At 42.6% G+C, this 27,005-nt stretch overlaps 1 protein-coding gene across 1 annotated transcript in view; it reads right to left on the reverse strand.

Moving 5' to 3' along the window:
- The window catches only part of ZC3HAV1 (zinc finger CCCH-type containing, antiviral 1), a 57,052-nt gene extending 45,464 nt beyond the window's left edge, over positions 1-11,588 (reverse strand). The window contains exon 1 of the mRNA XM_043463836.1: positions 10,757-11,588. Coding sequence (XP_043319771.1) covers positions 10,757-11,064 — 308 coding nt within the window. The 5' untranslated portion in view covers positions 11,065-11,588. The remainder of the gene's footprint in view (positions 1-10,756) is intronic.
- Positions 11,589-27,005: the final 15,417 nt, after the last annotated feature.

Below are 27,005 nucleotides of genomic sequence, written 5' to 3' on the forward strand. Positions count from 1 at the left end.
CATTACACGCCAGTAGATGGCTGCTGTCCAAAAGTCTACAAGCAATAAATGCTGGAGAGGGTGCAGAGAAAAGGGAACCCTCTTACACTGTTGGTGGGAATGCAAACTAGTACAGCCACTATGGAGAACAGTGTGGAGATTCCTTAAAAAACTGGAACTAGAACTGCCATATGACCCAGCAATCCCACTTTGGGCATACACACCAAGGAAACCAGATCTGAAAAGAGACACGTTGCACCCCAATGTTCATCGCAGCACTGTTTACTATAGCCAGGACATGGAAGAAACCTAGATGCCCATCAGCAGACGAATGGATAAAGAAGCTGTGGTACATATACACCATGGAATATTACTCAGCCATTAAAAAGAATTCATTTGAATCAGTTCTAATGAGATGGATGAAACTGGAACCCATTATACAAAGTGAAGTAAGCCAGAAAGATAAAGACCAATACAGCATACTAACACATATATATATGGAATTTAGAAAGATGGTAATGATAACCCTATATGCAAAACAGAAAAAGAGACACAGATGTACAGAACAGACATTTGGACTCTGTGGGAGAAGGCAAGGGTGGGATGTTTCGAGAGAACAGCATCGAAACATGTACATTATCTAGGGTGAAACAGATCACCAGCCCAGGTTGGATGCATGAGACAAGTGCTCAGGCCTGGTGCACTGGGAAGACCCAGAGGGATTGGGTAGAGAGGGAGGTGGGAGGGGGGATCGGGATGGGGAATACATGTAAATCCATGGCTGATTCATGTCAATGTATGACAAAACACACTGTATTATTGTAAAGTGATTAGCCTCCAACTAATAAAAATAAATGAAAAAAATAAAAATTAAAAAAAAAATAAAGTAGTCTGTAGGTAAAGATCACTGATTCTTTGTCACCCCATGGACTGTAGCTCGCCAGGCTCTTCTGTCCATGGGATTCCCCAGGCAAAAATATACTGGAGTGGATAGCCATTCCCTTCCCCAGGAGATCTTTCCAGCCCAGGGATCGAACCCAAGACTCCCACATTGCAGGTGGATTCTTTACCGTCTGAGCTACCAGAGAAGCCCAAAGGTCACAGATACCAGTTTGGAAATAAATGTGGTTAGGAGTAGTAATCCAATTAGAACTTTTTATGTAAACAAATCTATACTTACCTTAAATATTTAATTCTGTCACCTCTACATTAAGTAAAAGGCAGAAAATATTTTGTTATCAGATACTTTTTTTTGTCACTTATTTAAAATTTCAGGAAGACTCCAAGGACAGAGCACAATTAGTAACAAAGGGAACTTTCAGGGAGATTCCTCCTGGGTATATACCCCAACAAAAGACATGTAACACGCAGAAGTAAATGGCAAACTGTGAAGACATTATGCTAAGTGAAAGAAGCCAGATACAATAGGGAAAATATTGTATGATTCCATTTACAGGAAACTTCCAAAACAGCCAAATCCATGCAAACAGAAAGTGGATTAGAGGTTACCAGAGGCTGTGGAGAGGAAAGAATGAGGTGTGCCCATGGATGGGTGTGGGGTTTCTTTTGGGGATGATGAAAATGTTCTGGAACCAGAAAGTGGAGATGGTTGCACAACATCATGAATGTACTTATTGCCATTGAACTGTACAGTTTACAATAAAAAATAAAATGCAATAAAAGCAATTACAGGCAAAAATAGATTGCTAAGAGGACAGAAAAAGAAAAATGAAAATAAGAACCAACTTCCAAGAATCAGACACCACATAAGACAAACTTAAAAAACAAGCATTAGGCCATAGCAATATTTTTCTTGGCTCTGTCTCTTGAAGCAAAGGGAATGAATGCAAAAAGTAACAAATGGGACCTAATTAAATGGAAAAGATTTTGCACAGCAAAGGAAACCATCGACAAAATGAAAAGACAACCTACTGAATAGGAAAGAATATTTGCAAACGCTATGACCAATAAGGGATTAATAGCCAGCGTATATAATATCCAACATATATAAACAGCTCATACAACTCAACATCAAAGCAAAATCAAACAATTTAAAAATGGGCAGAACTGAATAGATATTTTTCCAAAAAGGAAATACAGATGGCCAACAAACACATGAAAAAATTCTCAGCATCACTAATTATCAGGGAAATGCAAATCAAAATCACAGTGAGATAGCACTTCACACCTGTCAGAATGGTTATCATCAAAAAGAACACAAACAACAAATGTTGGCAAGGATGTGGAGAAAATGGAACCCTCATACACTGTTGGTGGGAATGTACAACCATTGTGCAACCATTGTGGAGAATAGTATGGAGGTCTCTCAGAAAACTAAAAATAAAAACTACCACATGATCTATTAATTCCACTACTGGGTATACATCTGAAAAAAGCAAAAACACCAATTTAAAAGGACACATACCCAGTATTTAGAAGCACTATTTACAATTGCCAAGATATGGACGCAGCCAAAGAGTCCATCAACAGACAGATAGATAAAGAAGATGTAGTATACTTTGGAATACCACAATGGAATGCTACTCAGCCATAAAAAAACAAAATTTTGCCGTTTGCAGAAACACAGAAGGACTTGGAGGACTTTACACTAAGTGAAATAAGTCAGACAGAGAAAGAAAAGTACTGTATGATATCACATATATATGAATCTAAAAAAATACAACAAACAGTGAATATAACAAGAAGCAGACCCGCAGATATACAGAGAACAAACAAGTGGTTTCCTGTGGGGGTCGGGGGAGGAGAAATCTAGCAGTGGGAGATATAAACTATTAGGTGTAAGATAGGCTCAAGGATATATTGTACAAAATGAGGAACAGGGCCAATATTTTGTAATAACTATAAAGGGAAAGAAACTTTTTAAAATTGCATAAAATTTTAAGAAAAATTTTGAAACAAGCAGTATGACTTAAAAGTGCTAGAGACTAACAATATATAAATAGTCGAAACTATAATGAGGTACAACTTCACATTCCTTGTATTGGCACAATTTGTAAAAGGCTGATGACATCAATTGGCAAGGATATGAAACAAAGGAACGTTCATATTTTTCTGGTGGGACTAAAACTTGGTATGCACACCTGGAGATTTGGTATTGGCCCCTAAAACTTAAGCATGGGAATTCTGCTACTAGATACCTAGGTAATTCTTCCATGTGTACACAAAGAAAGATATTCTAAATTATTAGTTTATAATAACAAAAAACTGAAAACAACCTCTATTTTAATAACAAAAAATTGATACATAAATAGTGCACATTTGTACAAAAGAAAACAACTGTTTATAAAAGAAAGAACTAGAGCAGTCCCTCTCTTAAAATGATGGGGTTTGGAGGCCAGTGTTGTTGTTGTTGTTGTTTAGTTGCTAATCGTGTCTGACTCTTTTGTGACCCCACAGACTGTAGCCTGCCAGGTTCCTCGGTCCACAGGATTTCCCAGGCAACAATACCGGAGTGGGTTGCCATTTCCTTCTCCAGGGAACCTTTCCAATCCAGGACTCAAGTACCTAAACACTTAGAAGTAATTAATCAAGCTAAGAAATGGTTCAATAAAATATGTTCCCTCTTCCTATCTTGACAAACGCACTTTCATAATGACCTGGAAGGCCAAGTTCAAATTTAGAATGCTCAGACTCCTTTGAGTTCTGTGATAGAATATATTAACAGTAGAATGATATATGTAAAGTCAGCCCTGGATCCCACCTCCAGCCCATCACTTCTCTTCTCCCCATCAGGCTCTGTCCCACATTGCTAGTGCCATCAGACTGAGGAAATGAACATGCCAGCCTGTACATCCAAATTCCTTCCGCATGTCGGAAGACCCAGGGAAGAGGCCCACTCAGGCCCTGGAAATGGGCTTGGGAATTCTAGGGTTCTGGGAACCCACAGCATAGTCTAGAACGATGAGGGGGTGGGGGAGGGCCCCGGAGGGAGGTTACAGGGTCTAGATGAGCACGATTCCTTAACTCCACAGACTCCTCAAAAGGTGACTAGGTATACACTTGGGCTAGAACTAGGACCATACAGCAGAGGGCACAGGGCAGAAATTTGTCTTGCCCAGGTCGCAAGGTGGTATAGAAACAGGGCTTTGTTAGCAGGAGTGAGTCTCAAACATTACACTGTGCAAACAAGACGAAATAAAGCCAATATTTGCATACCCAATCACTGATGTAATCTACAGCCTTGAAAACAGGCAAAACAATCCTAACTATTGCTTAGAAATAAATACATGTGTAGAAAGACAATAAACATGTGGGGAAAATAAATATCAAACGCAGAACCGTGTTGTGGGATTGTAAACTGGTATGGCCATTATGGAAAATGGAATGGAGTTCCTCAAAAAATTAAAAATAGAACAACATATGATCCAGCAATCTCACTGCTGGGTGTATATCCAAAGGAAATGAAATCATTATCTTGAAGAAATATCTGCACTCCCAAGTTGATCGCCTCATTATTCACAATAGCCAAGACATGAAAACAACCTGAGTGAGCATCCGCAGATGCATGGATAAAGAAAATATGGTTTAGATGTATAAAATGAAACGTTATTCAATCATAAAAACAAGGAAACTGCCATTTGTGACATGTGTGAACCTAAAAGACCTTATGCTAGATGAAATAAGCCAGACACAGAAGGACAAAAACTGCGTGATCTCACCTACATACGGAATCTAAGAAAGTCACACACATCGAATATGAGAGTAGAATGGTACCTGCCAGGGATTTGAGTGGAGGAGGGACGTCAGTCAAAGGGTACAAATTTTCACCTATAAGATGAAGAAGTTCTGGATCTCTAAGGTACAGCATGGTGACCATGGTTGATAATAAATATCGGCATACTTGAGACTTGCTAAGAGAGTTGTTATTAAATGTTCTCATCATTTTAAAAAATGGGGGTAAATAGGACTTCCCTGGTGGCCTCAGTGGCTAAGATTTCCCACTCCCAATTTACAGGGCCCTGGTTTAATCCCTGGTTAAGGAACTAGATCCCTCATGCCACAACTAAGAGTCTGCATGTCACAATGAAGATCTAAGATCCATGTGCTGCAACTAAGATCCCAGTGCAGCCAAATAAATAAATAAACTTTTTAAAAATGGGTGTAAATAGATGAAGTGATAAATAGGTTAATCAGCTTGATTGAGGGAATCACTACACAATGTATACATATATCAAAATACTACATTGTACACCCGAAATATGCACAATGTTTATTAGTCAATCATACTTAAAGCTGTTATGTTTATCACTAGTTATCACCTCTAAAATGGCGGAGATAATCAAAGATGATGCCATCCAACCATCCCATGGCATCACCGACTCGATGGACATGAGTCTGAGCAAGCTCCGGAAGTTGGTGATGGACAGAGAAGCCTGGCGTGCTGCAGTCCACGGGGTCGCCGTGAGTCGGACACGACTGAGCGATTGGACTGAACTGATCAAAGGTGAGAATTCTAGGGCTTTTAACTGGTAATATTTTATTTCTGAAGCTTATTTCTGAAGCATATTTCACTGTATGTATATAGTGTCATAAGCACATAAATAACACATATTAAAAACTTTCATAAGAAAATAATTTTAAAATTAAAACAATGAGATATGATTGTATACCCTTCAGATTAGCACAAATACAAAGTGTAGGCAGTGGTTCAGTCCCTGGTCAGGGAACTAAGATCTCACATGCTGCGAAGTACAGTCAAAAAGTTAAAAAAAAAAAAGAGACTTCCCCGGCAGTCCAGCAGTTAAGACTCTGCGTTTCCACTGCAGGGGCTGCAGGTTCAATGCCTGGTCAGGGAACCAAGATTTTTATCTCACAAGCTGCATGGTGCAGTCAAAAAGTTAAAAGGAAAAGAAAAGAAAAAGTCTGATAATACCAAGTGCTAATTGTCTATAAAATCAGGAAAGTGAGACTACCAAACATAAAAACGTAAATTGGCCCCATGGTTCAGATTGCAAAGAATCTACCTGCAATGCAGGAGACCCAGGTTCGATCCCTGGGTCAGAAAGATTCCCCTGAAGATGGGAATGGCAACCCACTCCAGTATTTTTACCTGGGAAATTTCATGGACTGTGGAGCCTGGTGGGCTACAGTCCATGGGGTCACAAAGAGTCAGACATGACTGAATGACTAAGTACAGCACAGCACACTGATATACCTTGGAGAAGCTTTTGCCATAAGCACCAAGAGACAAGTAGCCTCTTGGCAGCATGCTTCTTTGTAGTAAAAACTTAGAAATATTCTAAATGTCCATTATTGCAGGGATAATCATATGATTATTATGTACAAATCATATGATGAAATGCTATACAGCTGTTAAGATGAATAAACTAGATCCTTATAAAAGCATGAATCAATCTTCAAAACATAACAATGAGTAAAAACTCTAAAACACATAAAGCAACACTACATTTTGTCTATGAATAAAAACATAGAGGAGAGGAAATTTTAAAATCATGGACACACACCAAAATCATGACTGAGATTGTTTCTGGGGAAAGAGGTAAATGAGACTAAAGAAGAGAAAAAAACAATAACTTTAGGCATATTATGGCTTTTATTTTATTTTAAAATAAAAGAAGCAAAGATGAAAAATCGTAAATATTTATTGAGAGGTGAATTATAAGCTTATTATACTATGTATTGTTTTATATAGTGTAGCTTTTGTAATATACTCAGAATATATAGACTCTGATGCTTGTTATACTATTCTTTGCAATTTTTTTAATTTATGAAATAATCGATTCATTCTCTTCCTGTCTACCCACCCCCACCCAAAGTTTCAATTACGCAAACAGGAAAGTCATACAAACAGGAAGAGCCCAGAGGATACACCCACAGCAGCAGAAACCGCAAAGCTAGTTGAAGGCACTCGGAGAGCCTGCTTTAAACAGTTAAACAGAAACCATGCTTACAAAAAAATGTCTTGAACCTGAATTAATGAAAGATCAACCCTTCCTACAGCTACTTGACAACACCAGTAGCTAAGTTAAGTCCTACAGGGGACTGCCCTGGTGATCCAATGGCTAAGACTCTGTGCTCCCAGTACAGGGGGCCTGGGTTTGATCCTTGGTCAGGGAGCTAAGACCCTGAAAGCCACAACTAAGACCCACTGCAGTCAAGTAAATAAATAAATATTTTTTAAAAAAGAAGACGTTCTGTGGATCTGGTTTCAACACTAACTTTGTCAGCTATCTGCTATGTGACCTTTGGTAAAATTCTAAACAGTCTAGGCCTGAGTTTCCTTACATTAAACTGAAACTGAAACTTAGTCACTCAGTCGTGTCTGACTCTGCGACCCTGTGGCCTGCAACCCTGCAGGCTCCTCTGCCATGCGATTCTCCAGGCAAAGATACTGGAGTGGGTTGACATTTTCTTCTCCTGGGGATCTTCCAGGGACCAGGGATCAAACCCGGGTCTCCTGCATTTCAGGCAGATTTTTACCATTTGAGCCACCAGGGAAGTTCCTAACAGTTAGATGTTTACAACACCTACCTCAAGAGTCAAGACAGAGACTGACTTGGATACCATCTCTGAAGTGCTTATCATAGTGCTTGGTACACAGTTATTTGTTCAATACATGGTGGTTATTACTTGTGTCAGAACTGAGATTAGAACTCCACGTGTGGGTGTCTATTTCAGCAAAGCAAAAAGAAATACCCACAACAAAGGACCTAAACTATTTTCCAACGATGAAGCAAGCCCTGTCATCAACTAAAATGTCTAGCTAAAAGCAATTTAAAAGAAAAGACTAGAACTGCAGAATTTATAGGAGAAATCCAATCTATAAATAATAGTAATACAGAGGAAAATTTAGAAGTCCAGCAAAAGGCAAACAGTCCTCATACAAACAGAGAACAGTTACTGAACTGAACGGTAATCTCAACATAGGCATCGATTGGTCAACAGAGCCCATCACCCTGTAATCCACAAAGAAAGCCCTTAGACTCCCTTGTGTCAAACCCATCTTTTAGAAGATGAGGTTTTATAAGTTGCTAAGAAAAGGAGAATATTTTAAAACATACTTGGGGGAAATAATATATTTTCTAGGCTTTGAGGCAAAAGAAAAAGAATTCTCCCAATGGTCCTTATTATGAGGACATGATTTACATTAATGGATTAAAAGTTTTTGACCCTCAAACTCAAAAATTATATAAAAACAATTTTAAAATATGACTAGACCAATACATTTAAGAAATAAGACTTTATCACTCAACTAAAAAAAGAAAAAAGACTTTCATTAATTCTCCAGAAAATCCACCCAAACTTGCATAAACTAAATTATTCCTACAGATCATATCATTTATATAGAACATACTATTCCCCGTTTAAAATATAGAAAAGTGCAGGTCAACTACCCAACTTATGAACTTAAAACAGTTTTGATGTTTCAAACAACAAAGAATAATGATTATAAAGCAACAAACTAAAGTTTCTAAATGTACTGTGTGTAATAAAACTAAGCTTCTAAATATATTAGATATATTGCAACATATTAAAATGATTATGGATTATGTCTGCACAGGTTTTATTTCCTGTAAATGCAAGTCTGAATATATGGCAGTCGGAGAAATTTGAAAACCAACTTGATATTATATGATATTAAAGTTATAATTGTAGAAAAAGTGATCACTACACTGCAGTTATATTAATAGAGTCCTTCATCTTTGGAGATACTATTTACAAAGGAACTAAACTCTGGCATTTGGCTTAAAATAACACATTGGTGTTGAGAATAGGGATGGGAAGGGGAGAATAAATGAGCCAAGACTGGCCTTACTTTGAAAACTGTTGAAACTATGGGTACATAGGGGTTCATCATTCTCTCTTCTCTACTTTAGTGTATGTTGAAAATACTCATAGTAAAAAAAATTGTAAAGACAAGAAGCCTATGTATTTAAAACTAAAAGCCAGCGATAACTGGTGAAGAATTTTTCACAACAAAACAGAAAAGACCACAAAGTCTTTCATCCCTGTTGTTATTTGGTAGAGCACTAGAATGTTCCTTCCTTTTTTTTTTTTTTTTTTTGGTTTTAATCTCTACCCTCTTTTCCCCCTTCCTGGTTTCATCTGTTGCTGACTTAGATGACTTCTTCCAAACTCATACCTTCCTAAAACTCAGAAACAGACTTTCAAATTGTTGCCTCGCAACATAATAAATATTTCTTTTTAAAAACAATGGAGTGTATTTTGAAAATTCTGCTCTAAACGAATTAAAAAAAAATCATCTAATCTCATCCATTTACAACCTCTGTCTTGTATGTTTTATCACACAAATATTGGGAGTGAGAAATCTAAAGTTCTTGGTGAATATGCGCTGGCTGAAAAGTTTGAAGACCACCATTTTGGACACTAAGACACCACTAAAAGTTTTTAAGGAGGCAGGAAGTGTGACAAGTGCTACATCAAGAAAAACAACTTAGCGGAAGTACATACAGATAGGAAAGATGGGGAGAAAGACTGTGGTCAGAGAAAATCATTCACTAATTCAACAAGACATTCATTTAGAAGTGAGATTGAAAAGTAGGAAATAGACAGGGAAGGCTCAGGAGTGCTCAATGAAAGGACTTACTGATCAATGGTTAAGGTAAGGTGAAGGAGGAAGAAAAGGTTGAGGGGAGTGTCAGAAACCCTGCCCTGGGGGAAAGAAAATAGGTTTGACTCAGACTGGCAGGATATTTAGAGGCAGATACTTCTCAGACACTTGGAGATGAAGAACCTAGAGTCTACTAAAGGCCTGGGGAAGTACACAAGGCAGCCATCTTTGTAGATGTGACAACAGAACCCAATGGAGTCAGGGCTTTCGGGGAGAGAAGTGGAAGACAGGTCCATCAAAAGGGTTAACCCAAACGTTGGGGCACACCTATATTCAGGAGACAAAACAAGTGAAAACACAGAAGCGGCTGCCAGGGAGATACTGCAGCACTGTCTCAGAGTGGTCCCAAGAGTGGTGTGGTCAAAGGGTGGTTGGCCAAAATGCAGGCCACCGTGGCGACCACGAGGAAGGATCTCTGAGCGGACCCATCTTAGGTAACCTCGAATAGGACCATTCTGGTCCGGTGGAGCGGTCTAGAGTCAGATATCAGAAAACGGATAATGAGAGGGGGGAGAGAGGAATGGAGGGCCAAGCAGAGCCCCTCAGGCGCCGCGATGGAGACAGATCCCGCGGGTCAGGCGCGCCTGGGGGTCTGGGAAGACCACACAAAACCCCCTAGCGGGTAAGGTAGCAGAAAGGGAGAGACTCTAGTTTCCAGAGAGTGGAGGCATTTTCGGTTGTTCCCAAACCTGCCTTCAAACCCTCTAGAACCTGGCATGCCCCAGAGAACTTTATTCTTACGAGAAAAGCGAAAGTGTTAGCTGCTCAGTCGTGTCCGACTCTTTGCGATTCCATGGACTGTAGCCCCCCCAGGCTCCTCTGGCAGGAGTACTGGAGTGGGTTGCCATGCCCTCCTCCAGGGGGGATCTTCCCCACCCAGGGATCAAACCCGGGTTTTCCGCATTGCAGACAGACCCTTATGGAAGTGGGAAGTTCATCGTTAGTCTTCACCGGGGCAATAGCGCCCTAGCCATATTGGAGGAAAGGTCCGACGGCGCTGGAAGGGAGGAAACCTCCAAGAGAAGAAGCGCGGGCTCCGCGAGAAGCGAGGCGGAGGCAAAGGGCGCGGGGTCCCAGCGAGGGCGCGCCCCTCCCAGAGCAGCAGCCTCGGTCCTCCCAGAGCCGGGACCCGGGGGAGCCGCCCCTCCCGCTCAGGGCACTCACCGCTCCGACTGCGAATAGTGGCACCGGCCCAACAGGTTGAGCTTGCAGAGATGCAGGTTCCCGCAGGGTTTGTTGCAGTACTTGCGACGGCAGACCCGGGCTCGAGTGGTGGCCACCACGGACCGGGTGACCCCTTCCTTGCCGCCCATCTCCAACACCACGAAGCGGTCGGGCCCGGCCTCCGCCAGCACCTCGCAGAGCTGCGCCTCGGAGAGCTGCATCTCTCGGAGCAGCGCTTCCAGGGCCATGCGCCCCCCGTGGGCGCACAGGATCTTGGTGATGAAGCTGCACACCCCGGGGTCCGCCATGGCGCGCTGCACCGGCCTGACCTCCGCGCGGGACTCGGCTGCTGGGAGAATCGAAACTTACTAGAGTCCCCGGGGCGGGGGGCGGGCGCCGCGCGGGCTGGGCGCGCCCGGGGACAGCGAGCGAGCGTGCGCTGTCCGCCGCCCGTTAGCCGAGCCGGGCGGTTTCGGTTTCCGAAAAGCTCGGGTCGAGAGGCCAGGTCTCACCGACCCCGGTCCCTGCGTCAGATCCAAAGCCGATCGCGACGGCCACCTCGTGCAAAGGGAGCGAACAAGTGAGGTCTTGTCTGCAGGCGACCGTGGAGACCACCGGACGGCTGCCCCCTCGTCTCCAGTCTCCTGGAAGCTCAGATTCCCCAGCTGGGCGCCGAGAGGCTTCTTCGGAAAGAAGAGAAACTAAAAGGGGAGAAAAAAAAAAAATAACCTCTGGGCTCTGGCAGAGCTTTTATAAGCCAGACGAAGCGGCGAATGACGCGAGTCTTGGGAGCCCTCTTGAGGAGCCCTCTGTTCTCTACCCCACCCATCCCCGGAAAGAACGGACCCAAGAGAGCGCCTGCTCTGAGCCCCGCGCCCTGCCTCCGGTTTTAGTTGTTGTTTGTTGTTCAGTTGCTCAGTCCGATTCTTTGTGACCACATGGGCTGCAGCCGGCCAGGCTTCCCTGTCCTTCACCATCTCCTGGAGTTTGCCCAAACTCATGTCCATCGAGTCAGTGATGCCATCCAGCCATCTCGTCCTCTGTCTCCTCTTTCTCCTCCTGCCTTCAATCTTTCCCAGCATGAGGGTCTTTTCCAGTGAGTCAGCTCTTCGCATCAGGTGGCCAGAATATTGGAGCTTTAGCTTCAGCATCAGTGAATCTTCACAGCTCCACGAGTTAGATAGTATTATCCTCACTCTCCTTCAGGAAGTAATCTGAGCAAACAGCCGACAAGCTGGAGCCGGAATACCACCCAAGGTTTCCCAAATCTGCCCCCAGACTCCAGATTGAGGTCTGCCTGGCCAGGACCGCTGGGTAGTGTCTCTGTCAGCACCGGACCTTCTCCAAGAACAATCATTATTGCTGTCCCGCTTTTTCACCTTCTTTTGAGCTCTTTGAAGAACCACTTCTTGAGGCATTCTTGCTTGTCTATAACCGTTAACAGAGGTACCCCAGACACGGCTTAATCTCAGATAGCAATTAGTCACAGCCTGGCATGCTTAGACAGATCCCAGGACTTCAGCTAGATTTCCTCTCTTTGAATATTTGGACACAATCTTTTCCGCTTCAGTGGGGACTCCCTTAAGCCCCCAGAGTTGGTATAAAAGAAAAAAGTGAAAGTTGCTCAGTCTGTCTGACTCTTGGGGACCCCATGGACTGTAGCCCACCAGGCTTTTCTGTCCATGGAATTCTCCAGGCCAGAATACTGGAGTGGGTAGCTGTTCCCTTCTCCAGGAGATCTTCCCAACCTAGGGATTGAACCCAGGTCTCCCACATTTGCAGGCAGAGTCTTTACCATCTGAACCACCATATAAAGATTAAAGTGGAAACGTTTGAGCTACAGAGGATGCAGAAAGAAATTTATCTGAATTTCTCTTAATATGAGTAAAGCAAGGGCCTCCAGAAAATGCACCTACCTGTCACCCCCTTCCAACGGAGTTTCCTGCTAACTCAATTGCCCTGGAGACAGAATATCCATTGCAGTTAGCATCAAAAAGCCAGATAGAACCTTCCCTACCCTTCTACTGAAGTCCTAAAAAAGAAACCCTTTTGTTAATTGAGATATATAAAGTGATTTCAGGCAATTCCAGGAGGTTTCCATTACTGAAAGCTTCCCCCCACCAATGCTAAATAAATCTCTTTTCTCTTTTTATTTTTTTCCTCTTTTTATTTTTATTTATTTTTTTCCTTTCTCTTTTTAATCTGTCTACTGCCAGTTAATTTGCAAGACCCAATGACTGGATTCAAATTGGAATAGGAAAAAGGTTTTCCTCCCAACACTCCTGAGTGGAACGTCATTGCTCAGACAAGTCATAAAGCTTTTTTTTTAATGACAGAGCTCAGTAGTCAAACTAAAAATTCTTCAAAATGATGAATGGGTGTTCTCAGGTTGGTAATTCATGACTGATTAACAGTGTCTTAGAAATACAGTACTTTTGTATGAAAACCAGCAAAATCTGGGTTCCTTTTAGCTGTTACTTTATAGTTGCCTTTGATTCACTTGGCCTGACTTATGGTCTGACAGGTTCCCACAGACTGGGTTTTCTTTTTTCAAGTTTATATTGGAGTATAGTTGGTTTACAATGTTATACTAGTTTCAGGTGTACACCGAAGTGAATCAGTTTTACATATATCCACTTTTTTTTAGATTCTTTTCCATATAGGCCATTATAGAGTATTAAGTAGAGTTACCTATGCTATACTGTAGGTCTTTATGATGCTTTTGAACTGTGGTGTTGGAGAAGTCCCTTGGACTTCTCAAGTCCCTTGAGAGTCCCTTGGACTGCAAGGAGATCCAACCAGTCCATCTTAAAGGAGATCAGTCCTGGGTGTCACTGGAAGGACTGATACTGAAGCTGAAACTCCGATACTTTGGCCACCTAATGTGAAGAGCTGACTCATTTGAAAAGACCTTGATGCTGGGAGGGAATCAGGGCAGGAGGAGAAGGGGACGACAGAGGATGAGATGGCTGGATGGCATCACCAACTCGATGGACATGAGTTTGGGTAAACTCCGGGGGTTGGTGATGGACAGGGAGGCCTGGCGTGCTGCGATTCATGGGGTCGCAAAGAGTCGTTCACGACTGAGCGACTGAACTGAACTGATGTTATATACAGTAGTGTGTATATGTCAATTCCAATCTTCCAATTTATCCCTCCCCCCTTTACCCCCTGATAACTATAAGTTTGTTTTCTACATCAGTAACTCTATTTCTGTTTTGTAGATAAGTTCATTTGTACCTTTTTTTTTTTTTTTTTTAGATTCCACATATAATCATATGGACTGGGCTTTCGATATGAAATCAAATAAATTCACCACAATATCTTCCCTGTGGCTCTCAATTTACTTAGTCACTCTGAATGTTTCAAAGAAGAATCAATTCTGACTCCATGTTGGAACTGATTCTTCGACTTGCTTTTCATTGCTGTTGTGATTCTAATCATACATAATGGCCTGCCTCAATGTACCCTGCCCCTCTGCCTGACTGTTAAACTAAAATGTCTTTGTTCAGCTGATAGATAATCCGACCCTGCCCAACTGTGAAAAGGAGATTAACACATCCCTTCCAAAGGCTGGCCAGTCCCATTCCTGTAGATGTTTTCCAAGACTGATGGTCTTTTTTACTTTACTTCCTCACCACCTCTCCTCCTCTGTTCTGCCTCCTGACTTCAGTTCCTCAATGCTTCACTCTATAGTTCTATAAAAGAACTTGGCATCAAGACCCCAAGAAGAAGGTTATTTTGAGACATTAGTCTGCCATCTTCTCAGCTGGCTTTCAGAATACAGTCATATTCCTTGCCTTAACACCTATCTTTTAGATTCATTGGCCTGTCATGCGAGGAGCAGAGCGAGCTTGGACTCAGTAACATGAACATATAGAAGTTTAAAAAATCATCACTGTAGTCAAGGACCTTATGTTTGGGAAGAGATGAACAAACATTGAAACAAAAGGTAATCCTTGGTTAAATGCTGGGACAGGTATATAGGAGACCGGAGAAGAATAGAGTTTGGTGAGAGTGGTTGGGAGTAGAGATATAAAATTCCCCTCAGTTTGAGGATCTGAGAGACAAATGTAAGGGGCTGTGGAGAGGAAAAAAGCAGAGATTTAGGAAATTTGTGTTGTCACAGATTGGGTTCTCCAGGAAGCAGACACTGTTACGGAGTTAAGAATACAGAAGATTGCTGGGAGGGTAACACCAAAGAAAGTCAAGGGAAGAAGCCAAGATTGGTCTATGGGAGCCATCAGGTTTCATTGTAGACATCACCAAGTCTCTGCCAGTCCAACTTGAGCAGGAGACTAGGCTCAGGCAGGTAGCCTAGGCCCTCATACCACTGTCCCAGATGGCCATTGGCAGAGGCCACTGGAGAAGTGTGTGACTTCAGCTCAGCTGCTGAAGTGAAGCCTGAAAGAGTGCAAGCTGGGTGCTCTCAGCTAAACACATTCCTTGCAGCCAGGGAGCAAGTCCTGGCTTGAAGGGACATCTGAGTGATGCCATGTCCACACTTTGTGACATGTGGATCTTGTTTCTCCACCTGTAGTCAGGGAACAGCTTCTTCAGGGCTCACTGGGCCACTCTTCCTGAAAAGAAACTTAGAAGAGGAAAGTTAATGAAGTGAAGGGCTTCCGTGGCGCGTCAGATGGTAAAGAATCTGCCAGCAGTGCAGGAGACCTGGGTTGGATCCCTGAGTTGGGATGATCCCCTGGAAAAGGGCTTGGGCCCACTCCAGCATTCTTGCCTGGAGAATTCAGTGGACAGAGGAGCCTGGTGGGCTACAAGTCCACAGGGAGGCAAAGAGTCAGACAGGACTAAAGTGACTGAGCACACACAATAGCTTCTGCCACTGCAGCTGGTTGTAGAAACCACAACTGGCCCTCATCATGTCCCTCCACCACCATCCATTTCTTTTTCTTTTTACTTATTTTAATTTACAATATTGTGTTATTTCTAAGTGTACAGCAAAGTGATTTGGTTATACATATGTATATATCTATATTCTTTTTTGATTCTGTTATTATTTACTACAAGATATAAAATATAGTTTCCTGTGCTGTGCAGTAAATCCTTGTTGTTTATTTTACATACAGTAGTGTACATCTGTTAATCTCATACTCTCCATTTATCCCTCCCTCCCTTCCCCATGAGTAACCATAAGTTTATTTTCTATGTCTGTGAGTATGTTTCTGTTTTGTAAGTAAGATCATTTGTACTCTTTTTTAGATTCCACATGTAAGTGATATTATATAGTATTTGTCTTTCTCTGACTTACTTAGTATGATAATGTCTAGGTCCATTCATGTTGCTGCAAATGGATTTATTTCATTTTTTTATTCCATTGTATGTCCGACATCTACTTTATCCATTCATTTGTTGATGGACACTTTTCCCCACACCCTGCCCAGCATTTGTAGACTTTTTGATGATTATCCGTTTCCAATTCCCCTCACAGTAGTCCACCAGGGTGGGTACCCCAAACCCTCATTCCTAAGAGGTCCGAACACCTTCACAGACCACTGTTGCTGCTCTTTTCTTGTCCATTCTCTGTCACAGTTGGGCAAAAGGTACCAGTTGACACCCAAATAGGTCACTGGAGTGCACTCAGATTCCTCCCTCCCCCTTCTAAGAATAGCCCTACTTCCTTCTGCTATCTCTGATAAGACAGTCATTTCTTATCTTACTTCTGGTCTCTCAACATCAGGAGGTCTAAGTGTCTGGTGGTAGCCATAGTGTACAATCCAGTGGGACATCTGCTGTATCCTCAGGTAAGAATGTGCCCCTTTTGGGGACCAAGACCTCTAATTTTGCAGAGCCTGGATTTGTGAGGAACAGTGGAAGACCAGTGGGTTTGTAGAAGACCTAAACTTGACACCCCCAAAATATCTCCTTAGTATGAGGATCATTTCCAGCTGAACGTAATTAAGATCCAAAAGACTCAGGAAGAAACTCTGACCTTCCCACAACTGGCTAAAAAAATTTCAGTTGAGGGTATGTTCTGGAATAGAGCTATCACCAGAGGTCCCTGTAAAGAATCCAGGCTGTGGGTGGTGGGGGAACTCTAAACAGGGCCTAGAGATCAGAGTCCATTCTGTGACCCTTTGTCTCTGTGTGACCCAGCAAACATTTATTTACCAAATATTTGTCTTTCCATCTCCATGTGAATTGCCTTCCTCTCCTTTGAAGTTCCAAACCACCACCCTCAACATCCTCTTTTATCTTAAGCTAAAGATGGTATTTGAGGTGAGGGATTCAGCTATTTGGAGGAGTTACTTAGTGTTCCCAAGTCTCTTTCAAGGCATCTTCCATATATGCATGCGTACTAAGTCACTTACTTGTGTCCAACTCTGTGTGACCCCATGGACTGCAGCCCAGCAGGCTCCTCTGTCCGTGGGATTCTCCAGGCAACAATACTGGAAGTGGGTTACTGTACCCTCCTCCAAGGGATCTTCCCAACCCAGGGATCGAACCCGAGTCTCTTATGTCTCCTACATTGGCAGGCATGTTCTTTACCAGTAGCACCACCTGGGAAGCCTAAATCCAAAATATCCATGTTATTAAACTTTGCTTAATTTTCTTGGGAGCTTCCATGACGGCCCAGTAGTTAAGACTTTGCCTTCCAATGCAGGTGATGTGGGTTCAATCCCCCCAGAAGCTAAGATCCCACATGCCTTGTAGCCAACAAATGAAAATGTAAAAAGAGAAGCTATATTGTAGCAAATTCAACAAAGACTTAAAACAAGCAAAAAAGCTCAATCAGTTCAGTTCAGTCCCTCAGTCACATCCCACTCTCTGCAGCCCCATGGACTACAGCACTCCAGGCCTCCCTGTCCATCACAACCTCCTGAAGTTTACTCAAACTCATGTCCATTGAATCAGTGATGCCATCCAACCATCTCATCCTCTGTCATACCCTTCTCCTCCTGCCCTCAATCTTTCCCAGCATCAGGGTCTTTTCAAATAAGCCAGCTCTTCACATTAGGTGGCCAAAGTATTGGAGTTTCAGCTTCAACATCTGTCCTTCCAATGAACATTCAGGACTGATCTCCTTTAGGATGGACTGGTTGGATCTCCTTGTAGTCCAAGGGACTCTCAAGAGTCTTCTCCAACACCACAGTTCAAAAGCATCAATTCTTTGCTTCTCAGCTTTATTTATAGTCCAACTCTCACATCCATACATGACTACTGGAAAAACCATAGCTTTGACTAGATGGAACTTTGTTGGCAAAGTAATGTCTATGCTTTTTAATAGGAGCAAGCACCTTTTAATTTCATGGCTGCAGTCACCATCTGCAATGATTTTGGAGCCCCCAAAAATAAAATCTGCCACTGTTTCCATTGTTTCCCCATCTGTTTGCCATGAAGTGATGGGACTGCATGCCATGATCTTAGTTTTCTGAATGTGGAGCTTTAAGCCAACTTTTTCACTCTCCTCCTTCACTTTGATCGAGAGACTCTTTAGTTCCTCTTCACTTTCTGCCATAAGGGTGGTGTCATCTGCATATCTGAGGTTATTAATATTTCTCCTGGCAATCTTGATTCCACTATGTGCTTCATCCAGCCCAGCGTTTCTCATGATGTACTCTGCATATAAGTTAAATAAGCAGGGTGACAATATACAGCCTTGACGTACTCCTTTTCCTATTTGGAACTAGTCTGCTGTTCCATGTTCAGTTCTAACTGTTGCTTCCTGACCTGCATACAGATTTCTCAAGAGGCAGTTCAGGTGGTCTGGTATTCCCATCTTTTTTGGAATTTTCCACAGTTTACTGTGATCTGCACAATCAAAGGCGTTGGTATAGTCAATAAAGCAGAAATAGATGTTTTTCTGGAACTCTCTTGCTTTTTCAATGATCCAACAGATGTTGGCAATTTGATCTCTGGTTCCTCTGCCTTTTCTAAAACCAGCTTGAACATCTGGAAGTTCACAGTTCATGTATGGTTGAAGCCTGGCTTGGAGAATTTTGAGCATTACTTTACTAGCGTGTGAAATGAGTGCAATTGTGCAATAGTTTGAGCATTCTTTGGCATTGCCTTTCTTAGGGATTGGAATTAAAACTGACCTTTTCCAGTCCTGTGGCCACTGCTGAGTCTTCCAAATTTGCTGGCATATTATTGAGTGCAGCACTTTCACAGCATCATCTTTTAGGATTTGAAATAGCTCAACTGGAATTCCATCACTTCCACTAGCTTTGTTCGTAGTGATACTTCCTAAGGCCCACTTGGCTTTGCATTCCAGGATGTCTGGCTCTAGGTGAGTGATCACACCATCATGATTATCTGGGTCATGAAGATCCCTTTTGTACAGTTCCTCTGTGTATTCTTGCCACCTCTTCTTAATATCTTCTGCTTCTGTTAGTTCCATACCATTTCTGTCCTTTATTGAGCCCATTTTTGCATGAAATGTTCCCTGGTATCTCTAATTTTCTTGAAGAGATCTCTAGTCTTTCCCATTCTATTGTTTTCCTCTGTTTGTTTGCATTGAGGAAGGCTTTCTTATCTCTCCTTGCTATTCTTTGGAACTCTGCATTCAACTGGGAATATCTTTCCTTTTCTGCTCTGCTTTTCACTTCTCTTCTTTTCACAGTTATTTGTAGATCCTCCTCAGACAGCCATTTTGCTTTTTTGCATTTCTTTTTCTTGGGGATGGTCTTGATCCCTGTCTCCTGTACAATGTCATGAACCTCCGTCCGTAGTTCTTCAGGCACTCTCTTTATCAGATTTAGTCCCTTAAATCTGTTTCTCACTTCCACTGTATAATCGTAAGAGATATAATTTAGGTCATACCTGAATGGTCTAGTGGTTTTCCTTACTTTCTTCAATTTAAGTCTGAATTTGGCAATAAAGAGTTCATGATCTGAGCCACAGTCAGCTCCTGGTCTTGTTTTTGCTGACTGTATAGAACTTCATCTTTGGCTGCAAAGGATATAATCAATCTTATTTCGGTGTTGACCATCTGGTGATGTCCATGTGTAGAGTCTTCCTTGTGTTGTTGGAAGAGGGTGTTTGCTATGACCAGTGCATTTTCTTGGCAAAACTCTATTAGCCTTTGCCCTGCTTCATTCTGTACTCCAAGGCCAAATTTGCCTGTTACTCCAAGTTATATATATATATATATATATATATATATATATATATATACATATATATGTATATGTATATAAATTTTTACTTAATTTTCTCATGAATTTTTCTCATGTCAGTTTAATTATTAGACCAACCAAAAGACCCTAGAAGGGGAGGGGAAAGTTTCTTCCTCCCGAGTGAGTCACTGGGATGATACTAACTGGGGTCACTCACACTTCCACCCATTGTGAAAGATACAAGTATTCTTTCTATGGTGGACGCAGCACCATGCTATGTTATCTGATCGAAGGTGTATGCTTTGATGTCCTGGAGGAAATGTCATCATGATACGGTGCAGAGCTCTATGGGGCTCCAGTGCACAAGGACTTTAAGCCCCTGTTTCTTTGATTATAGGAAACAGCCTTCAGTCAGCCTCCATGACCTTCCCTGAGCTCCAATGGGCAGATTCAAGCCATTGTTAATTAGGGAAGGAAGGGAATGGGAGACCAAGGAGAAGCAAACAGTCACAAGCAGCCTTGGAGCAAAGTCCTATTTCCCCATCAAAGGATACACACAAAAATATCTGAGCTATTTTGCAAATACTGAAACCCCCTCCAGGTGGGAGAAGTTAATGATTCATGATGGTATGGCGCCCACAAGCATATAGACCCAGACTAGTCGGACCTGAAGGTTGACAATGTGGACTCACCTCACCACCAACTCATCAGAAGAAAGTCCACCAGCTGATCATGCCCTCTGTGAACAATTGCTAGAAAACTTGTACTATCTTCCCCAAGTTGAGACACTTCTTGAGGGCATTAGTTCCTCTTTGCCTGGCAAAGCAATAAAGCTATCCTTTTCTGCATCACCCAAAACTCTGTCTCCGAGATTTGATTCAGCACCAGTATGCCAAACATCTGAGCTTTTGGCATCAATCACTGCAGTGTATCACCTCCATGATGGAGCTTCTGCTGCATCTCTAACTTGCTATTCCAATATTTCATGTATATCCAGCTGCTTTGAGGTTACACAGTGATGTGACCCGTAGATCCCATGTTCATAGGCCCCTCCTTCTACTTCTTGTGATGAAAAGAGTTTTCTGGTCAGATACTGTGTTCTGTGGGATTCCATGTCTGTGGATTAAGCACCCAGAGAATGGCACTACTGAAGTCCTGCTGGCAGGAAAGGCAACCCCCATACCTGGAATCAGTGTCTGTTCCTGAGAGAGCAAACCTCTGGTCCTTCCAGAGAAAAAGAGATCACAGTGCAGTCAACTGGTCACCAGGTATCCCATTGGTTTCCTTAAGGAGTAGAATTTAGCCTCAGTCTTGATGGCCAACAGATTGGACATCTGGCAGTGGCAGTAGCTATATTCGGTACCCATCATTCAGCAGTGGTGGGAGAGTGGCTCTGAGAAAGCTGGCCAAGTTATTTTGTCTTCTTGGCACATCTTTTGGAATAGATATTTACAAATGGGCTTAACATGGGATACGAACAACTTCCCATGTTGTGTCCACTCCTTTACGTCCATCCACAAGCCTCTGCACCAGCTCTTGTCTCTCAATTTTACAATCTTTTTCTCTCAGGTCCTCCACCCACCAGCCAGGCCACACATCACTGTCCATGAGTCCATACGTGTTCAAACCTTAGGCCATTGTCTTTACACACAACTCAGATGACCAGGCGCACATCTCAGGGTTCCTCCTATTGGAGAGATTTTCTGTCACCACCATCTTTCAAGGGCCCCCCGAGTGTGACTGTAATGCAGCTGCTTTCCATGTTCAGCTTGTACCCACATGTTGAGGTGACTCATACTCCCAGCTTGGAATTTTTCTTCTTTATTGGTTATATGGGAGCCCTCTCACATGGCCATAGGTAAAAGCTGGTGTATCTGGGGGGGCAGTGGTGCTGGTGCAAGTGTAATGAGTGATATAGAGATCTGGGTTACTTGTTCATACAGCTTCCTTGGAGGTGTAAGTGTTAGTTGCTCAGTCGTGTCCGACTTTTCTTGACCCCCTCAACTGTCTCCTGACCGGCTCCTCTGGCCATAAGATTTCCCAGTCAAGAATACTGGAGCATGCTGCCATTCCCCTCTCCAGGGGATCTTCCTGACCCAGGGATCGAACCCAGGGTCTTCTGCATTGTGGGCAGATTCTTTACCATCTGAGCCACCTGGGACAGCTTCCTTCTACCCCCTTAAATCCTACATCCTGAGAGAGTGCTCCTCTGTCAATAAAGTCTGTATACAGTTTTATATTCCAGCTTACTTGATGGAGGCGATTTCTCAGATTGGTCGGGTTAGAAATCAAAATACATCACTCATTTTAGAGGATTGATAAGGAGAGGAGAAGGGAGGAGAGGAATTATTTGGGTAGCCAGGGAGATTTTTTTTTTTTGACTGAACTCAGTCTTCAGTGCTTCTCACAGGCTTTCTCTAGTTGCAGTGAGTGGGGGATACTCTCCAGTTGTGGTGTGTGGGCTTCTTATTGCAGGGGCTTCTCTCCTTGCAGAGCACAGGCTCTAGGTGTGCAGACTCAGAAGCTGTGGTGCATAGGCTGGCTTAGTTGCCCCAAGGCACGTGGAATCTTCCTGGACCAGGGATCAAACCTGTGTCCCCTGCATTGGCAGGCAGATTCCTAACCACTGGACCACCAGGGAAATCCCTACAGAAACTTCTTGTTTGCTTGCTTACATATTGCTGTTATTTTACTGGCAGATCTGGGGTGAGGGTGAAAATTTCAAAGAAATACATCTGGGGAGGGAGCAAAGCTACAGTTGCTCTGACACATTAACGAGAAATCAGGCTACGTGAGTCAGTTGAACCACCAATCGGGGAGGGAAGCAAAACATACACCAGGCAGTGATGAGTCAGCTATGCCAAGTCATAGAAATGTAAAGTACATAGACCTTGGAGGGTTGAGTCACGTGCCATGTTCAAAGTCCATGGCAAACAGGTGTTCTCTAGGAGATATGGGAGTCAGAGGAGGCGTTAGTCAGCTAGACAGGGGAAGGCAGAGGGGATTTCCTTGGGTTGAACCTGCAGCAGCAAGGACCTGGGAAGGGATGAAGCTGGCATAAACAGATGGAGGGGTGACTTCAGAGTAAGAAGGGTCATTTCTCTCTCTGAGAATGAATTTCTAGGCTTTGCTTTGGTGGTGTTAAAATGAGGAACTTCAGGCTGCAAATCTTGTTGTTAAGACTGGTTTGAAAGCACAGGCAACAGGCATTTAGACAAGGGCCTGATGTGACAGCCAGATAGTCCCCAGGGAATCTCAACTCCTGATATTTGCACCCTCCCACACCGTATAGGACTCATCTGCATAATTCATCAGTGGGTTAGGACAGTAATGACAGTGTGAGTTTCAAAGCTATGTCGTAAAAAGCATTGTGACTTCCTGATTCACTCTTAGCACTTGCTATAGGGAAGCCAGTTGATACATCATGAGGACCCTCATGTGGAGAGGTCCATACGACAGGAAACAAAGGCCTTCTGTCCACAGCCAGCACTAACTTGCCAGGCATGTGGATAAGCCCCATAGAATGGGACCCCTCAACTCCAGCCAAGTGGTTCAATGACTAGAGCCCCCAACTAACAGCTTGGCTTGAACCTGAGCAGAGCTGGGCCAGAACCACCCAGCTGAGTTACTTAGCAGTGCAGGAGCTACAAGGTAACTACGGGAGATAAGAATATTGATTGCTTTAAGCTATTAAGTTTGGGGGAAAATTGTTATGCAGCCATGGATAATTAATATAATATACCCAAACATACAAAGTAACAAAGGTCCAAAACAGAAAGCAGTGTGGACTGTGGAAGGCATCCGGGGCGATCATCAGATCCAGAGGAGGAATGAAAGAACAGATATTGAAGAGCAGATGACAGGGAGTGGGAGTAACAACAGGTTATCAGGTTGTGTGTGGCTGGGAAGAGACAACTGGGAACTCGTGATTTGTAAGAACACTCTATGGAAGGTCAAGGCAGAACTGGGCAAGGCGGGCTGACAGCCCAACCGGCTGTGTGGGTGACCCTTCACAGCCGGAGCCTCTTTCTTGAGTGCTAATCCACTTGGGATAAAATAGGGCTGGAGCGGTACCCTGAACCCTATGGTATCGGGTGGGATGCTGATAAGACCACCAGGCCCTAAGCATTTGCTGTGTTAAGTGCTTTAATGAATATGACATAGTCGTACTGTGGGATATTATTCAGCCACCAAAAGGAATGGACTATAATATGCCCTGTAACATGATTGAGACTGGAAAACATGACTCGAGTGAAAGAAGCCAAAGATAAAGGGTCATACACTGTATGATTCCATTTATATGAAATGTCCAGAGTCAGAAAATAGGTAAATGGTTGCCAGGGGCATAGGATAAGAGTGAATGTGGAGTGACCACTAATGGTTACAGGGGCATTTCTCTCAGAGGTAATGAAAATGTTTTAAATTAGATAATAGTTACGTACATTCTTGCAAACACACCAAAACCCCATTAAATTGTACACTTAAAAATAGTGAATTTTATGGCATGAAAATTATATTCCAGTAAGAAAATAATATGAAGATGGAGGCACATATAATAGCACTGACCATGAACCGGACGTGGAACAAAAGACTGGTTCCAAATAGGAAAAGGAGTACGTCAAGGCTGTATATTGTCACCCTGCTTATTTTTATACGCAGAATACATCATGAGAAATGCAGGCTGGATGAAGCACATAGTGGAATCAAGATTTCCAGGAGAAATATTAATAACCTCAGATATGCAGATGACACCACCCTTATGGCAGAAAGTGAAGAAGAACTAAAGAGCCTCATGATGAAGGTTAAAGAGGAGAGTGAAAAAGTTGGCTTAAAGCTCAACATTCAGAAAACTAAGATCATGGCATGCAGTCCCATCACTTCACAGCAAATAGATGGAGAAACGGTGGAAACAGTGTCAGATTTTTTTCGGGGGGGGGGCTCCAAAATCACTGCAGATGTTGAACACAGCCATGAAATTAAAAGATGCTTGCTCCTTGGAAGAAATGTTATGACCAACCTAGACAGCATATTAAAAAGCAGAGACATTACTTTGCCAACAAAGGTCCATCTAGTCAAAGCTATGGTTTTTCCAGTAGTCATATATGGATGTGAGAGTGGGACTATAAAGAAAGCTGAGCACCAAAGAATTGATGCTTTTGAACTGTGGTGTTGGAGAAGACTCTTGAGTGTCCCTTGGACGGCAAGGAGATCTAACTAGTCCATCCTAAAGGAAATCAGTCCTGAATATTCATTCGAAGGACTGATGTTGAAACTGAAACTCCAATACTTTGGCCACCTGATTGGAAGAACTGACTCATTTGAAAAGACCCTGATGCTGGGAAAGATTGAAGGCTGGAGACGGGGATGACAAAGGATGAGATGGTTGGATGGCATCACCGACTTGATGGACATGAGTTTGAGCAAGCTCTGGGAGTTGGTGATGGACAGGGAAGCCTGGCGTGCTGCAGTCCGTGGGGTCGCAAAGAGTCAGACATGACTGAGCGACTGAACTGAACTGTGTGCACAGCACTATTCTAAATGCTTTCTGTATGTAATTTAACTTTCACAACCAATGGACCTAGGAGGTAAGAACTATTAATATTATTATGATTTTCCATTTACGAGTGAGAAAACTGAAGCCCAGAGAGGTTAAGTGATTTGCCCAGGTCACACAGCTAAAGTAAGCTCTGGAGCCAAGAACTAAATGTAGGCAGTCTACCTCCTGACAGACAACCATTACATCGCCTTTCTCAGGTGAATTTTAAGCAAATCAGCAAGGCGGGTTTTAGTGTAGTGTATTTACAGAGGATAAAATTCAGAGAGGTTAAGTGAACTGCTCAGGGTCCACAGGTAGGAAGCAGGGAAGGCAATATTCAAATCCAAGTCTTGCTGACTTCAGAGCACAAGCGTCTATGTCACCTTCACTTCTTGCTAGGAGCTGCCTTCAGCACTAGGTGCTAAGTCGCTTCCGCCATGTCTGACTCTTTGTGACCCCCTGGACTGTAGCCTGCCCCCCTCCTATGTCCATTGGATTCTCCAGGCAAGAATACTTGAATGGGTTGCCATTTCCTTCTCCAGAGGATCTTCCTGACCCAGGGATCGAACCCACGTCTCCTGCATTTCCTGCATTTGTAGGTGGATTCTTTACCACTAGCATCACCTGGGAAGGCCAGCCCTCAGCAGTAGGGAATGAACTAAAATGGACCATCTGAAGAGGATCCCACATCTCAGCAGCTGGCCAACACAAGAAGTACCTTCTCTAAGGATCATGGAACTGCAATACCTGGTATTTTTCCTTTGTACACATGATGATGTCTATATGGCTTTCTGATTTTCCAGTTATCACTTCACCAAATAAGGATTAATTAGCAATCAGAAGCTGAAAATCAGCTTGCCCAGTATCATCACATAGATTTAGTTTTAACTAGTATAAATGCAACTTACTTTTTATATTGAAATAAATATTGATTTCTATGTCTTTAATTCATTTCAGTTAAAAATTTAGCCATACAGAAAATTTTGGGAGTTTTCAAATGTCTTTTTTATTTTTGGATTATGGAAAATTTCCATATAAAAATAGAATAGTATAATAAACACTCATTACTCATCACCCAGCTTCAACAATCATAGATTTTAAAAAATATTTATTTATTTGTTTGGCTGTGCGGGGTCTTAGTTGCAGCAAACTGGATCTAGTTCCCTTACCAGGGATCAAATCTGGGTCCCCTACATTAGGAGTGGGGAGTCTTAGCCACCGGACCACCAGGGAAGTCCCACCTATAGATTTTTTATAACTAGTTTTCCAGTTTATTAGTAGCTCAGCCATGATTACATTATCCTTAGTACTAGTTGAATAAATCACTTTTTAAAAGACAAAATGTTAGCAAGTGTTAATAAGTGGTTATAGATCATTTATACTTTCTTCATTTTAAGTCTTAGCAGCTTCACTACATGGTGAATATGTAGTACTTTTGTGATAAGGAAAAATGTTACTTTTTACAAGTCCTCAGATATTGCTGCTCTATTGCAACTGCAGTAAAGTTGCAAATTCCAACTTTGCCTCTTAACCACGTAACCAGTTTTCATGTATCTATGTTATTAAGTGTTTCACAACACCCTAGATTCTTAGAGCTATATCTGGGAATAACAGATTCTTCTCAACTACACTCAAC

Source organism: Cervus canadensis, chromosome 3 (genome assembly GCF_019320065.1).
Source record: "Cervus canadensis isolate Bull #8, Minnesota chromosome 3, ASM1932006v1, whole genome shotgun sequence".
Classification (NCBI taxonomy): Eukaryota; Metazoa; Chordata; class Mammalia; order Artiodactyla; family Cervidae; genus Cervus; species Cervus canadensis.